Source organism: Parus major, chromosome 14, assembly GCF_001522545.3.
Source record: "Parus major isolate Abel chromosome 14, Parus_major1.1, whole genome shotgun sequence".
Taxonomy (NCBI): Eukaryota; Metazoa; Chordata; class Aves; order Passeriformes; family Paridae; genus Parus; species Parus major.
Window position 1 is genome coordinate 7874881 of NC_031783.1, and position 15694 is coordinate 7890574.

At 42.9% G+C, this 15694-nt stretch overlaps 1 protein-coding gene across 1 annotated transcript in view; it reads left to right on the plus strand.

The window, feature by feature from the left end:
• The window catches only part of XYLT1 (xylosyltransferase 1), a 152350-nt gene that overhangs the window by 84392 nt on the left and 52264 nt on the right, over positions 1 to 15694 (plus strand). Inside the window, exons 4-5 of the mRNA XM_015642387.2 lie at positions 5221 to 5393; positions 6028 to 6230. Coding sequence (XP_015497873.1) covers positions 5221 to 5393; positions 6028 to 6230 — 376 coding nt within the window. The remainder of the gene's footprint in view (positions 1 to 5220; positions 5394 to 6027; positions 6231 to 15694) is intronic.

Here is a 15694-nt window from a genome sequence, read left to right on the forward strand (position 1 = left end):
CCTAAATGAAAACATTGTATTTATTTGTTTATTTTTGGTCTTGCCACCATTTGAACAAGGCAAACCTGTTTCTAATCAAAATGGAAAACATTTTCAGATGAAAGCCAAGCCTGGAAATTTTCAACCTGCTGTGTTGTTGAGTTGTGAGCAATTGAAAAGGAGTTGATAGTGGAAATCTGAGTTCAGCAGCTACCACACATCTGGCTGTTGCAGAAATGGTCCCACCGAAGGGAATGGGGCTGCTCCTAGGAGTTTAAGTGGGGACTACAGAGCTCTGCCTCTTTGGAGTGATTTTGGCTCATACTCCTGCTATAGTGACAGGGCTTCTGATTGCATTAATGGATGTAATAGCAGTAAATACTCTGCTGAGCTACACAGCAATAACTCCATTAATGTCCTCTATCCACTGATTCATGGGTCAAGGCACAGTGTACACACACAGCTGTGCTCAGATGAAGTCAGCAGCATCCAGGTATCTGTGTGCAGAGGAAATCTGTTGGACAGCCAAGACAATACCAAACTGAGAGCAGAAGGTGATGGATTGAGTTACAGGACGTAAGATGGCTCACAAAATAGATTGAAAGATTGCTTTGTGCTGCTGGGGAAGTGTGATCCCATTAATTAACAGTAGAGGTAAGAGATCAGCAGGCTGGCTTTGAGTTATATTGGAGGATGATTGAATATAATGTGGCATCACAACAAATGTGAAAATGATTGCACTGTGTTCGTTATTCTGGAATTTAGTAATACTGCAACAGCTGAAGATTAAACTCTTAATCATGAGTACTGATTTCTCTGGGCACAGAAAATGCAAGTTAAAATTGCACTAGAGCTGAGGTTCTCCTGATATCTTTAAAAACAGGTACAGGTTTTCCTGCTAACATATTGATGTCAGGCTTTGAGCAGGAAGGAAAAGGAGAGCTTTCACTTTTCTCAGTAAGTTTCTGAAAGACTTTTGGTGGCAGAGCAAAGTGCTGTGGTTTGTTTTCAGTGGAGGGTAGCACAATAAATGCTCTTTGGTACAAGGGCTGGAAGATGTTTGTTTGAGTTGGGTGTGCACTTCCCATTCTGCTGAGGTTCCAGTTTCTCTGGAGCAAGGCAATGTGAGAAGTTGCTCTTTATCCTCTGTTCCCATTGTGTAATGAAACAGCAAACTTTGAGGAAGCTTAAGACAAGTCCTGCTTCAAGGCCAGGGATGTTTCATCTGTGCCAAATGGCCATAAAGAGGATGTTCCATTCACTCTCCCCACTGACTCACATGTGCAAAGCAATTTTGAGGGGAGAGCTGTGCTCCCAAGATGTAACTATAACAATCATATTCTTCATGGGTTTTGTTTTATATTAACATTATGGGGCTTGTATTATGGTTTATAAAGTACTGATGGTTTTTTTTTTACTTTGTATTGACATTGTGGGCTTTTTATTAAGGTTTGTAAAGCCCTGATCTGTGTAAATTATCCCAGAAAAAGGGAATTCCCTAAGCATGTAGGAAACTTCATTCAACAGGCAATACCCACACTCAGAGAAGCTTTCTAGGTGAGATGGAATACACCTCCAGTCCACTGAGACTGCCACAAGTGACCTGTGCAGGTGGAGATGGGAATTCTCTTGTGTGGGCTTGACTCATCTTTCTTGGAAAGGCAGATGATGCAATGTTGAGAGGGGACAAGTGCAGTGAAGGTTGGGAATTGGGAGTGCTGCAGGGGGAAGAAGCTGTCCATGAATCATCTGTACCTGCTGGGTGAGAAGAAGGTGATCTTGGCAGCTGCTTTTTGCAGGACTGAAGTGGCTGAGGGTGGAGGCCACTGGAATCAGCACCTGGATTGAGCTTCAGCGCATGGGCAGAATGCAGTGCAGTGATGCACTGAAAGAGCTGTCAAATCCAAGTGCTTCCTTAAAATCCTTTTAGACTTTTAGCAGTAGTGAATGGTAGGATGTTAAGTGAAGTCATCTGATGTGTTTCCTGTGTATCCTGTCCCAACAGCCTGAAGAAGATGTGCTCCTACCTGAGGCAGCTCATTAATATGCAGGCACTGACATGATGTGCTAGGCTTTGGTCTGCACGAGTTTTATAGAAATGGAGAGGCTGCAGCTATTCAGGTCTTGACATTGCTCATACAGATCTGAAGTCCTACTGTATTTTTCAGTAAGCAGATCCTCAACTGAATGTTTCCTGCCAGTTTCATCTTCTTTTTTGCAACCCAGGCTGGTTCTTTATCAGTGAAGTAGTCTGCAAAACAGAGGGTGCTAAACAGCCATGAGCTAGAACCAGGGAAGTGACAGTATACAGCAAAGTAGCAGATAGTCTGGCAGATGGAAAAAGTGTAACTGTCTTCCTTTTTGAAACTCTAGGCAGCCAGGAATAGGATTATATTTAAAAAGTCATAATAATATGCAGGTGGTAAAAGCAAGTGTAAAAATCCTAAACCTAAAAGAGAAGTCAGGAACTAGCACATGAAGGAAAAAAAATAAAAATAGGTTAGAGAAAGAAAACAGAAGAGAACAAAATAAGCCACTGCAGGAATTTATTAGAGAAAACTGATGCAGTGAGGTGGCACTTCAGGTGAAAATTTGAGAGGATTTTGTTCTCAGTAATTGCTAGATAAATGATAGTGTAGGTATTGACAGCAAGTTAGATTAAAATAAAAGACCCACAATATGACTATTTTAAATTCCCCTCACCTTCTCCATATCATTGCAGAAAGACACTGATTTAGGAAGAGAGGTATCCAAAAATGTAATGAAAACCACTAAAAATATTTGAGTTCATTGACGAGACATCATCAGCTTGAAATGAAAGCAGTTTAAAAGAAAAATGGCTTGTTTTTGCAATTGCCCTTCATTCCCCTGTCAGTTCTCTTTGCAAGCACATTTTCTTTCTCTCACAGTCCCTTTTTGTCCCTTCCCTCTGCAGGAACCCTGAGCACGTGCATGGCAAAGCTCATCAGCTGCACAGGAGAAACAGTAGAACTGGGCATAGGCTAATGGCCCTAATAAACAAACTAAATTATAGAAGAAATTAAATTTCAGCTTTCTTTCTAATGTTTCAATATTCATCTGAGTCCTAGTGAACCATTGGTGGAGGGTTTTTAAAGAAATACCACTTAAGTTGTTCGTGTCCTGTGTGAAGTTAAGAGTGTCTTACAGGGCTAGAAATTTCCTAATGTCTGGTCTGACTACAGCAGGGGCAATAAAGTAGCATTAATTTATGGTTATTACTGCTGCAAAGAGATGTTCCTTGAGGGGCTGTGGACAAGGAGGGTGTGCTCCATGGGGCAGGGAGCCTCTGGCACTTTGTAAGCTCTTGGGTGTTGGGATCTGGTGTGTTCCTGGACAGGGAACTGCCTTTTAGCCCTTTACACAGTCCAGCAAAGAGCCACGTGCAGGGCACAAGGGCCACCTCTGACAGCTTTCCTGTGGCTCCAGGGTGGGGAAAACACACTCTGACTTAGGGAAGTGTGCTAGGGAAGCACTGCTGAGGAGAAACTTGAAGAGAGAGTTGTGGGAGATGTTGAAACCATTCCCTCCTGGGATGTGCTGTTGCCACTGCAGCAGGAGCTCTCTCTCGTGGCTGTCTAAAAGGAGAGTTTCAATTACTCAAGGGTGTTTCAGTACAATTAAGGGGATCAAATTGTTTGATCACCTAAACAGTGCTCTGCAAACATTCAGTTGGTCTGTTTTTTTTCCAGATTTATACTACTGCCTTGAATAAGGAGATGCACAAGAAGGATTAGGCAAAGGTCTTTTTTTCTGTGTCCAGCCTTTATTTTGTAATTATTAAATTTTTGAAAATAGAAAACTTCTGCTACTGTTTACTTTTATCAACATATGTTTCCAGTTTCAACAACCTGGGAAAAGTGTCTTTCCCTCTCTTTTACTCACTTCACACTTGGCAAATGTCTTTTCATGCTCCTTATATCAAATCAAACAGACATGAGCATGGTTTTTTAATAACTGTAGGAGATGTTGTGGAAGGTGCAGTGGGCTTTGTGGCTGCACTCAGACTGTCAGATAACTGAGCCCAGGAACAGCCTCAAATTTGTCCTACAACCTAAATCAAGTGTCTCCACTGTCTGCAGGAGTCTGAGGTGGTGGGGATGTGGAGGTGGGAGGAGAAAGGGACATCACAAAAGGCACAAAGTGCAGAAACTGGTAACAGCTCAGATCTTAGGAATTTGAAAATTGTACCTCTGGCAGGGGGGACACACATCAAGTAGCTTTTAATCTATTCCTTTCATTTAAAAAAGAATAAAGTTAACATTTGCAAGAAGAAAATTTGGGCAGTAGGAACTTTTTTGGCTTAGAGGTACTTTCTTTTTCTGCTAATATTCAAAATTTCAGTTTCTTTCTAAATCATTTTTGTTGAGAAAGGTCCTTGCAAGGTCAGAGCACTGAAGAATGGTGTTGTTTCTTCGAAGAATGAATGTCAGATTTTGGATAAAATTATGTTTTTCTTACATTGTGTTCTGGTTTTTGAATTGCAGAGTGGGTACACAAACCAAAACCAAAGCACTTTTAATTTCATATTAGAATTGTCCCTCCATCTCTTCAGTTTATCAGCACATCCTGTCTGAACCTCACACTGTGGTGTTTGCTTTAGAAAAGGAAGACCAGAAATTACTTGTTAAAATAAAAATAAACAGGAATTTTAAATAGTATTGGAAGAGCCTCACTCCTCCAAGAAGAAGTGAAGATATGCAGGTTGCATTTAAATGTTCCAGGGCACATCTGCTCTTACAAATAAATGCTATCAGTCAATAATCCCCAGCAGCTGTTCAGTGGCAGAGTCCCAGCAGCTTCTCAGCAGAGCTGTGCTGATCATGGGGCTGAGCAGGGGTTTCCTTCTGAGGGACATCAGCCTGGCCATCGTTACGTTTGGGCACCAGTTACAAACTGGGAGGTGACTGCTGTGAAGGCCAAATGTTTGTGCTCAGGTGGAGTTCAGTACAACTCACAAACATCTGGGTACTTGTCCATGCTTGTGCAGCCTTGTTCAGGATGAGGCCCATGGGCATGGGTGGCTTCCCACGGGGTCATGGCCCTGTGTGGGGACAAAGGAGAGGGACAAAGTGGATGTGGCACAGGCTGGCACCCCTTCTGAGCTCTCAGCCTGCCCTACAAAGGGCCTTTGAAGAAAGAGCTGAGGTGGAATGTGTACTGCTCTCTGCACCCTGCCCTGTGGATACACTCAGAGATGTCCTGTGTTTTGTTTTTGAACAGGAAAAGCCAACAACAATGTACAGTGGGATGAGGACTCCGTAGAATACATGCCAGCCAACCCAGTCAGGATCGCATTTGTCTTGGTTGTTCATGGCAGAGCTTCCCGGCAGCTCCAGCGCATGTTTAAGGCTATTTACCATAAAGACCATTTTTATTACATTCATGTTGACAAGGTAATATATCACTGGTTATAAATTGCCTGTCTCACCATCTGTCAGTCTACCCATCCTTGTCATCCTCTTCATCTTCCCTTTACCTCTGCTGCATAAAGTGCACGTCACTTTTTGTCTCTCCATCTGTTACACGTTTGGAGCCTCTTTTTTTTTTCCTTAAATTTTCTTTCTTGTTATCTTCTTTATGTAACAGCCTTCATTTCCCCTTCTATGTCAATGAGTATCTCCCCTTGTCTGTCTGTTGTACATTCAGTTAGCAGTAACTGATAAGTTGATGCAGAGTGAGGTGGTGGCCTGCTTGATGGAGAGCTGACCTGAGGTGCCTTGGGCGAGTGACACGCTGCAAAAGGGAGGTGGTAGCAGTCACCTCCTTTACAAAAGCCCTTTGGGATCTGTGATGACAAATGGTGAATAAAGCTAATCACACTGGTTAGTGATGACTGTAGTTGTAATAAAAAATATTAACCAGGGTTCTCTGTGCATTTAGCAAAAGAAGATTGTGTGCCATAGTTAGTGAGGGCAAAGCAATGGCAGCACTCAGTGAGTGGAGATGTAGGGTAGGCCTTTAGTGGATTCAGGGAGAGGCAGTTTTGGACAGAATAACTTGAATGTATTACTCTTTTCTCCTGCAAAGCGATCCAATTACCTGCACCGGCAAGTGCTGCAGTTTGCCAGCCAGTACCCAAATGTGAGAGTCACCTCCTGGAGAATGGCCACTATCTGGGGAGGAGCAAGTCTTCTGACCACCTACCTGCAGACCATGAAGGACTTAATGGAGATGAGTGACTGGCCCTGGGATTTCTTCATTAACCTCAGTGCTGCCGACTACCCAATCAGGTACAATGAGTACTTTAAGAATGTACATGTTTTGTTCCTAAAGGAAGTATGGAGATAAGCAATGACGTGTCTGTGCTGTGCTGCAAGAAGCAGAGGAGCAGTTTCTTTTGTTTTACAGCAGAAAACTCCTGTTGGTGAGCTGGTGTCTGACAGCCACACTTTAGCCATGGATTCAGTCACCTGCTGTAGCCTGTGTCTCTTCCATTTGCCTGGGGGGGACTTCCACTGAGAGGCTGCTCCAGTTAGTCATTATTTCCAGCAAAAGGGATACCTGCAGGAGAGCTTGGGGAAAGTAGCCAGAAGTGCTGGAGCTCAGCAAATGAAACCCAGGCATGGAGAGATTCCTCCCTCCCAGGGCTCTGATTAACAGTGTGATTTGATGTCTCAGCAAGTGTTGAAGGTATGAATAGATTCAGGTACTCCTCTTCCTTTTTTAGTACTTTTTCTGTGGAGGATAATGGTTGTAGAAGTGATAAGTAAGTTGCTAGGAGTCAGTTATATCTTCAGCACCAACCACTGCCTGAATATCTTTATTCAGATGGCATCAGGCTAAGAATTTCACACACCATTGCATGATAAGGCTTGTGATTTAGAGTGAAATTATATTCTTTCTGGATTTGCATCACCCAGGCCTCAGAGCTGCATTCAGTAAGTTTGCTACATGTGCAAAAGCTGTCTATAAAAAAAGCCCCACCCAAACAAACAAAGAAAACCCCACCACTACAACAACAAAAAAGACGCCCAAAAATCCCCAGGTGTCCTGAAACTGTTTTTAGGTTTAGGTTGTAAGAATTATTAAGAAGAAGGAAACACAAAAGTCTCCTTGTGGCTTCTGTTTCCCTCTATGCTGAAATGAGTTAATGAAAGGGGAAGTGAATTTCTTGAGCGATTTCCTGATGAGTGATGATACAACATGTTTTTAATACTTTTGGAAGAGAAATCTGCCTCCACTGCTCAGGCTTCCCCAGGATCTCTCTCAAAGCTTGAATCCCTTCCTGCAGATGCTCCTTGGATGGAAATTGCCACTGAAGTGAACAATGACAAAACCCCTGAGCCCATGCCTTAGGAAGGATTTTGTGAGGGCTGACAAAACCACAAAAGGCTCTGTTGCTGGTGCCCATTTCCAAGCACTCTCAGAGAAATGCAGCACATTTTGGGGACAGATTCGAGCACAAGGGTTACCAAGACTGCCTTGATATTAGAAGATGGGGATTTGAATTAAGAAATCGCAGTATTTAAACACTTTTGATATGCAACAGGAAGAGAACTAACAATTTTGACATATCAAACTTGCTTATAAGGGAGAGTAGTTTTCTGTATATCTCTTGGGAAAAGAGATACTAGCTTGTTATTCCCTATTATTCACTTTCCTGGTCAGGAATGCTGTATTGATGTTAAAAAGTGGCGTGATGCAAGACCATAAAGGAAGAAGTCGGTGATGGCACTGTGAATCAAACAGGATAAATTGTAGGAGAGTGATTGCTGGAGGTCTGGTATGGTTGTACCCTGGTGCCAGAGGGTGTGTGCAGTTACCCAGAGGTGTTGTGTCCACCCTAACCACCGTGTAATGCTGAGGCCATGACCTGGGGCAGGCTGAACTGTTCTCAGTTCCCTGTGGAACAAGTCAAACAACAGGGCCAGATGGGGTCAGTGCCTTCCAGACGTGGCCACCAGCAGCCAGCAGGGCAGGCTGCAGCTGGTTGTGTTGATGGAGCCTTTGCAATAATGCTGTCTTGCAGCCATTCCAGCTCTGCTGGAGAAATTCCAGGCACTTGTTTCTTCAGAAGGGGAATTCTTGAAGGTGTTCTTCCCCCTTGCAGTGGCTCTCAGACTCTGTGCTGGTCTCTCAGTGGCTGCCAGTGCCCGGGCAGGGTCGGAAGTGCCCGCTTCCCTTCCTGCCACAGCACTGCCACAGAACTGAAGGGAATGTGCTTCCCCTCCACACCATGATGCACTTCAATAAAAAACAACACACTTTTTTCAGTGCTCCAGCTTCAGTGACAGTGACTTACAAGTAATGTTAAGTATTTCTTTAAATATGGAATATCACAGCTATAAACTGTGAAAAAACTTATATATATATATATATATATGAGTCCATTTCATTTTCATTGTAGAGGTGCTATAAATTATTATTATTTATAATCTTTAGGGGAAAGCATTACCTCCCTGCATAATCCAGAGAGATCTAACTGTTTTTCCAGGAAATAATAAATAGGGTACTTGAGGGGTTCTTTTTTTCCTTTCAGACCCCATGCCATGATTTGTCAGATAATGGGCTAGGGGCACTTTACACTTCTCTCTGGTTAGTCATATTGCAGTGGGTTTTGCTAGGTTTCCCTGCATAAGAACATATGAATTTTGTGGATTAATAGTTTTTATCCAGAGCTGCTTCATATTAAGCTTTCACTTCCCATCTGCCATTCCATCTGTAATACTGAAACCTTTACTACTTCTCTTCTGATAATAAAAGCTAATCCAGCCTTCTAAGTCAAAAAAACCATACTCAATATGTGGGGTTAATACAATATTATGGAGCCTAAATCTGTCCAGGGAGTAGTCTGGTATGTTCACAGACTACAGTAGAATTGCCAGGAGCCTTTCATCCTTCAGAAGAGATGTCCAGAAGCAGATGTTAAGCATCATAAAATATAAAGGCAGGGGAGAAAAATATTAGAACTATTCATTTTGTGAGGGAAACAATTAAAAATGTGTAAAATAAAACATATGCAAGCCAGAAAAATACAGATACCCTTATTATTCCTCCTTATGCCTGAATGTTTTGTTTGTGGAGTCTGTAGGTCCAGCACTAGCACAGAGGAGGTCCTAATCCATGTCCTTCTCCTTCTTACTGCAGTCCAATCCACTGGCAAACACTCTGGACATGAAGGTGCCTCCAACAAAAGTGCTTCCCTCTAATCATGAAGCAATATATTATTTACTGGCTTAAGTGAAAAGATGTGGTGTGTTACCCAACTTTGACTTCATTCAGCTCTGTTAAACATTCTCAGCAGGAAAAGGAGGGATGAAGTGGCTAAAGACAAACCTCCACATGCAGCTCAGAGGTGGGAGGTTGTGTGACTGTCCTTCCTTTGGCTTGGGCTTGTGAATAAAAAAGGAACACATGCCTGCAAGGTTCTCAAGAAATCATCTCTCACAGTCATTGCATTCATAAAGAAATGAAAGAAAACATCACCTTCCTTTTCCTTAACTTTTTTAATTTTAGTGGTATTTTTTCACAATTTAAAGTCTTTTCTTTTGAGATCCTCTTTCAAAACCTCGTGGGAAAGCTATTGATGTCTTGAGCCTCTTATTTTACATGGTTATCTATTTGCATTATTTATTGGCTCTGACAAACAGCATAAAGTAGTCAACCTTATGTTCAGGGACTGAAATTTCACTCCCAACAAGGTGAACTATGGTAGAGCATCTCTTCATGCTGAATGTTTAATGTGCATTGCAGAAGTCCTTGGATAATGTGGCAGGTGAAGTGTTGCACCACTTAAATTAAAGAAGTTTAATGAGATCATTTAACAGTGAATGTCATGTCAGTGCTTACCTGGCCACAAAGCTTGTATAAAGAATAAACATAATGAAACATTTGAACTATTTATAATTTACAGTAAATCACTGAGCCTCAATCACCAAAGGGATCACCAAATCTAATTGCAGCTAATGCTTGGTCTTTAATAAAGGTCAAGCAAAATTATTAGCAGAAGCTTGGGGAGTGCTTCAGAATAGTAAGAAAATAAAGTGTCTTATTGATGGAGCCAGGAATGCAGATACAGCTACGTTTTCCATTATGGGCAATCAGGTATAATAAAGGAACTTAAATGAAACCCAGTGAAACTACTTGTGTTTTGCTGCTTGACATTATTTTAGGATGAAGGTCTGTAGCCCTACTCTGCATAAAAGCCTGTGTTGTGAAGACTCAGTTAAATGAGAGAAATTCAGTAGAAGTTTTGGTCTGGCACTTGAATGGAAGGTTTATCACAATACAAACAGCAGCTGAGGGACTAAATGGGTGATCTGACTGGGCCTGGGCCTTTAAGCAATATGATAGCAATATGGAGATTATCTTATCAACCAGAATAACACTCAGAAATTAAGAAAACTGAGGTAGCAAATAACTATTGACTGACCTGTGCTTGCTTCATTGTGTTGCCCTCTGTTGGTCAAGGTAACATTGGCTGATAAAAAACTGAAGTGATGACTTCTAAATGAGGTCCCTGGGCAAGACAGTATTTGCCAGGGGTGAAAAGGCCTGGGTGCAGGGAAGAGGAGTTCAGGTTTTCATTCTTGTAGTAGCTGAAAATAATTACAGCCAACAGATTTCAGAAAGAACTTCAACCTTTGGGAAATGTGCTTCAGCACTTTTTCAAGTTATTTTCAGGTGCTAGAACTACCTGGGAGATCATTTCCTTGTTTCTGCCACTGTCTCAGTTTCATCCCCTCCAAAGCATTGGTGACTACCATTCTACAGAAACTACATCAGGGATGATTTCTGTTCTGTCAAATTCACCATGACCTGCCTTGATTTCACCTGTGACCAAATGATACAATCTCTGGAGCAGGTGACAGGGAGAAAAAAAGATACTACAGTTTGCATGGAGTGGGTACACCAGCTACTGGGAGCTACTCAGCTGCTCTTCAAAACATCTCAGCTTTTGCAATGTGCAGGCTGGAAACACAATATTGGAAATACCAGAAAAATCTCCTCTTAGAACTGAAACAAAGCACTTTCACACACAGCATTCTAGCTTTGGGAAAAATGTCTGAGACCCAGTCGTGCCCTCTTGATGGCTCTGAACTTAGAAATCCCAAAGCTAGCAGAGCTGATGAGAGCTGTGTGATGGCAAATAAGGCAAAGCCATGGGCTCAAAAGGCAGTTCCACTTTGTCTCACTTCTCATCAATTTGGCTTGACTTAATTTAACAATTCTATGTCTCACTGAGATTCAGACTTCAGAGCTGTCCTCTAGAGATTTATCCTTCCTGGAGCTACATAAATTGATGCTGGACATGAAAGGCTGGATAAAGGAAAGCCTGACTTTCCAGAGCTGAATTTGACCTTACACCCCTTATGAAGTGTTGCACTGCTGATCCGAAAAGCAGGCCTTGCCACTAGAATAATGTACCAGGCACTAGGAAGTGTTAATGTGCCCTTTGGAATGTTATCCTGGGCTGCAGCACTGCTCAATCAGCTCCTACATCCAGAGGGGAGTGCAGCACAGGTAGCTTTGGCACTACAACATCTGTTAACATGCCAGCACCTAAGGTTTTTATCTCAGGATTGTCACCAACATTGTATGTGGTTTTGTTTGCTCAGAATATCTTTATCTGGCAAGCCAGGTGTCAATCCACTCTTAATGCTTCACAGGGAATCTTTTTTCCTGTCCAAAAGGAACTTTATCAGTGTTTTTCTTGAATCTGCATTCTCTGAGAATTTCAGATTTGCTTCTTTCTTTAATCCCTCAAATAACCTTTTCTCCTCTTCCTTCCTCACTTTGCCAGCACATTTGCTTGAGATTTGTATATATTTTGAAAGTTATCTTTTTGATTTACTATTCCACTTCTCTGTTTTACTGTTAAGCTATCAATGGTTGGCAAAGCAGTGGTTTTGTGCGTGGTCACAAATGGGTGGGGTAAAATGTGGAAATTATTGTGGCTTAAAATTTTTATTTACATCTGATGTTAACATAATGTTTTCTTCAAGCTGGCAAATGTTATTGATGGGAGGCCCACCCTTTCTCTGTGCAGCCACAGCAGCTGAGGTTATTCCTTCTGCCCTCCCCTCCTGGATTTAAGGATATAAAGCAGCTTTTGCTTTGGGGAAATGACATCTGCAGCTGGTAGTAACTCCTCTGGATATTCAGTAGCTCTGAGATGTGCTCCATAGCCTCAGACTGGCAACTGAAATAAATGCACCCCAGACTGGAATTGGCTATCCAGGTATCTTTACTGTGCATGCAGATTAAAGACGCATCAATAAGGCACAGTTTTAGAATAGGATTTTTACTCAAAGTGCTCTTGTACTTGGCAGCATCTTACCCTGTTGATTACAGTGCTGAACATGGAGCCCTTTATCTCTTCCCATGAGAGCTGAAGCATCTGAGCCAGTGTCTGGGCCCCTGGGGGGTTTTCCTGGCAGATGAGAGCCCCAGATGCCACACTTGCAGTTTGGTGGGCACTGCAGCCTCTGAGCCCACACTGGGCTGCCTGGCCCCTTCTCTTCTGGCCTGACTCTGCTCACAGGGAGGTCCTCAAGCAAAGAGCCAAAGGGTTTTCATCTGTTTGCCATTTGCTTTCTGGCTGTACTTATTTTTTACTTATGACTGAGAAAGAAGTCTGTCTCCTAAAAAAGAGTTAAATATGAGTCTGCCCTGGATCCATCCACCATTCAGCCTGATCTATAAACAATAACAGCACAAATGTGATAATGTGCACCATCATTTCTTAGGCCACAGTTCTATCTTTTGTCATCAGGATGCTACAGTAATGCCTGGAACAGTGTTTTTGTGAGGGCAGCCGGTGTGTTGGGGCAGAAAAAGGCAATGAGCAGCATGAGGGATCTGGTCAGCTCTGTATTTCTCCTTCACAGCTCCAGGGATATTTACAAAACCTGTTTTTCACTTACAACTTGTCTTTGTGGACAAATGGTGGGGGGTGACCAAGCCAAGAAAAGAGCCCTTTGTGCAGAATGGCTTTTGTACTTTGAAGCTGTGGTCAGGAAAGTTCCCCACTACCTGCCCCACACTGGCAAAGCCCTTCCCATGGCATTTAGCTGCTCACTGCATTCCTGGGCAGGTGGAGTTTGAGCTGTAGTGGGATGTGGATCCTCAGGGAAATCTCAGCTGTGACTTTCTCTCTTGTATACTCACCCACAGCTTTGCTCCAAGTGACATTTACTTTGGATTAAGTCTGAGGTGGGTAACAGAAGCTACAGAGAAACAGGTCCTTGTGGTGTTTACCTGGGGTTTGTGAGCAGAAACTTTAATGTCTCTTCAACTCAGTTGAGTTTTGTTGGTTTTTTTTTAGAAAGTTCAGTGAAATAATTATCAAGTTCCAAAAGCTAAAAGTACTTGAAAGAGGGAAACATTCCTATTACAGCATTGCATTTTGAATGTGCTCTCCCTTCGTGGTCCCGCTGAATTCTCTCAGGAAATTAAAAATCTGCTGAAATTGCCATTAAGATACTCTTTTGTTTAGATTTCAGGATGCCACTTACAATAAAACAGCTGCAAAATAATATCTGGTGGCAGTTCAAAGTGAAGATAACACAATATGTGTTGTTATACCTTTCCCAAGTCACTCTTAAATAGTTGTGAACCAAAAGGCCATTAAAGGGTGAGCCAAAATGTTGTTCTGATTCAGTCTTTCAGTGGTGATGTAGAAATAGGAAGGAGAAGGAGAGGTGAATAAATTATTTCCCTTGGAAATAGGGCTAGAAGCTTAAGAGTTGAATGGTATTTGAGGTATTTGATGTTGAAGATTTTTCAGCTCACATCTCTGTAGACCAAATGCAGGATCTGTGAGGCTGTGCAGTGCTGCAGAGCTTGGGTGGCTCACAGGAGAGTAGGGCACTCTGTTGTGGTGTTCATCTTCAGGGTTGTGCTGCAGAATGTATCTTTTTCTAAAGCTTCTTTTTATTTTTCTTTACAGTCTTGACTAGTGCTTGCTGGTCAAAACTCTCTATCTACAGATACTGTGGAAGCTTCAGCCTGGCAGTACAGAAATCCCAGAGCTACATTTTGCTGTGCAGTCCCAGGTGGAATGAGGGACTAGCTGGCTTTTACAGTTGCACCTTATTACAGTGGAATACTTCTTTTCTGCTCAACCTGCACAGAGGATTTGTGTGATAGCTCTGAATCTGTGTATAAATAGCAGAGCTGAGTGCCACTGACTGTTTGTGATGGCCCATCTGTAGCTCCAGGCTGATGGGAGGGGATGAGACCCTCCGTGGTTCATTGTGGCACATTCCACTCTGCAGCACACAGTTTAATTATATCCATCATTCAGCATTACTTGATGAACCAGCTGTAGGCACAAGCATCCCTAAGCTTTCATCAGGATAATTGCACTCCTTGCCACATTAGGAACTGGTTTGGGGCCAAGTGTTTTCCAAATGCAGAGTTGATCTTGGTTCAAGAGTTTGCTGCCCCGAAGTCACTTCTAGCAGGTAATCTTGCAACAATGCTTTCTTGGGACAGCTGAAGACTAAAAGGTCTATAAATCCAAATTGTTTATTTGTGTCACCTTATGGCTTTAATTGGGACAGCTCAGATGTTTTGGTAGTGTTTCAGATCATTGTATTCATATGATGGGATGCACTGTGCCAGTCAGGTGCGGGGTAGCTTCCAGGTGATTTCCATGGCAAGGGCTTGCAGGGAGCATGGCTGTGCTTGCTCTGTGAGGGTCAGTGTCATTGCTAAACCTCTGTACAGCTGGTCTGTAGGCACTGAAGCTGTTCCCATGGGGCTCAGGTCATGTTGCAGGTGGCAGCTGCAGAACTACAGCTGAAGAATAAAACACCCTGATCTTTCTTCTCTGTGGGAAACTGGTACATGTGGTGTGTCACAAGATACAAGTGCTGGGTATCATCACAAAGTGCCTGGAGATCATTTGTGAACCATTGCAGCCCAGGAGGAGAGAGGCAGCCAGGAAATGGCTCCATGTCACAGCCTGTCCACTTGGCAGTGCCAGACTGCCTCACTTCAGTTTACATGCCTTTCTGGAGTCTTCTCTTGAGATGAAGTGATCCCCTGGTTCTCTTCTGGGAATAAGACCATATTGGTTGCAGCTCATTGAGCACAGCAGTGAGCAGGGACCTCAGCCTCCCACCCTGCCAGTTGTTTTCTCAGCAGTCCCATTTACATCACTTGGTGGATCTGTACCTGATGCAAACATCCTCTCTGCCACGTTTGTACCTCATATCCCAGCTCTGCATTCTTCACTGACTTACTCCAAAACAGCCCCAACCAAGAGTAGGGCAAGTCATCAGCTGGCACAAATTCTCAAAATAAGATCATTGCTCAACCCAAATAAAGGTAACAAAATGTGACCTTTTGTTGTTAAAACCAATTAAGTTTCCTTCCATCAACTCTCAGTTCATTATCCCTTTCACCCCCCAGGCCGTGTTCTTCCATCTTTTCAGGCTTGGTGCAGAATTAATGTTAAATCCTATTAGCCTGACCCCGTTTTCCCTGTTTTGCCTTCTGGTCCTTTGAATTGATGCACTCCGACAGGTTGATTCAGCAGCTCGGGGATCAAAGGGAGTGGCAGGCCCAGGAGGAGCTTCAGGAAGGGCCTGGTTTGTAATAATTCATTTTATTTTTAAAGTAGTTTGTGAAAGTGCCTCAGCAGTGGGGTCTCACCAGGCAGGTGAAGAGCCCTGGGCTGCATCCCTGGCACAGAGAGCACCACAGGGACCTTGTGCTGCTGGAGTGCCACCACTCTTCCCTTGGC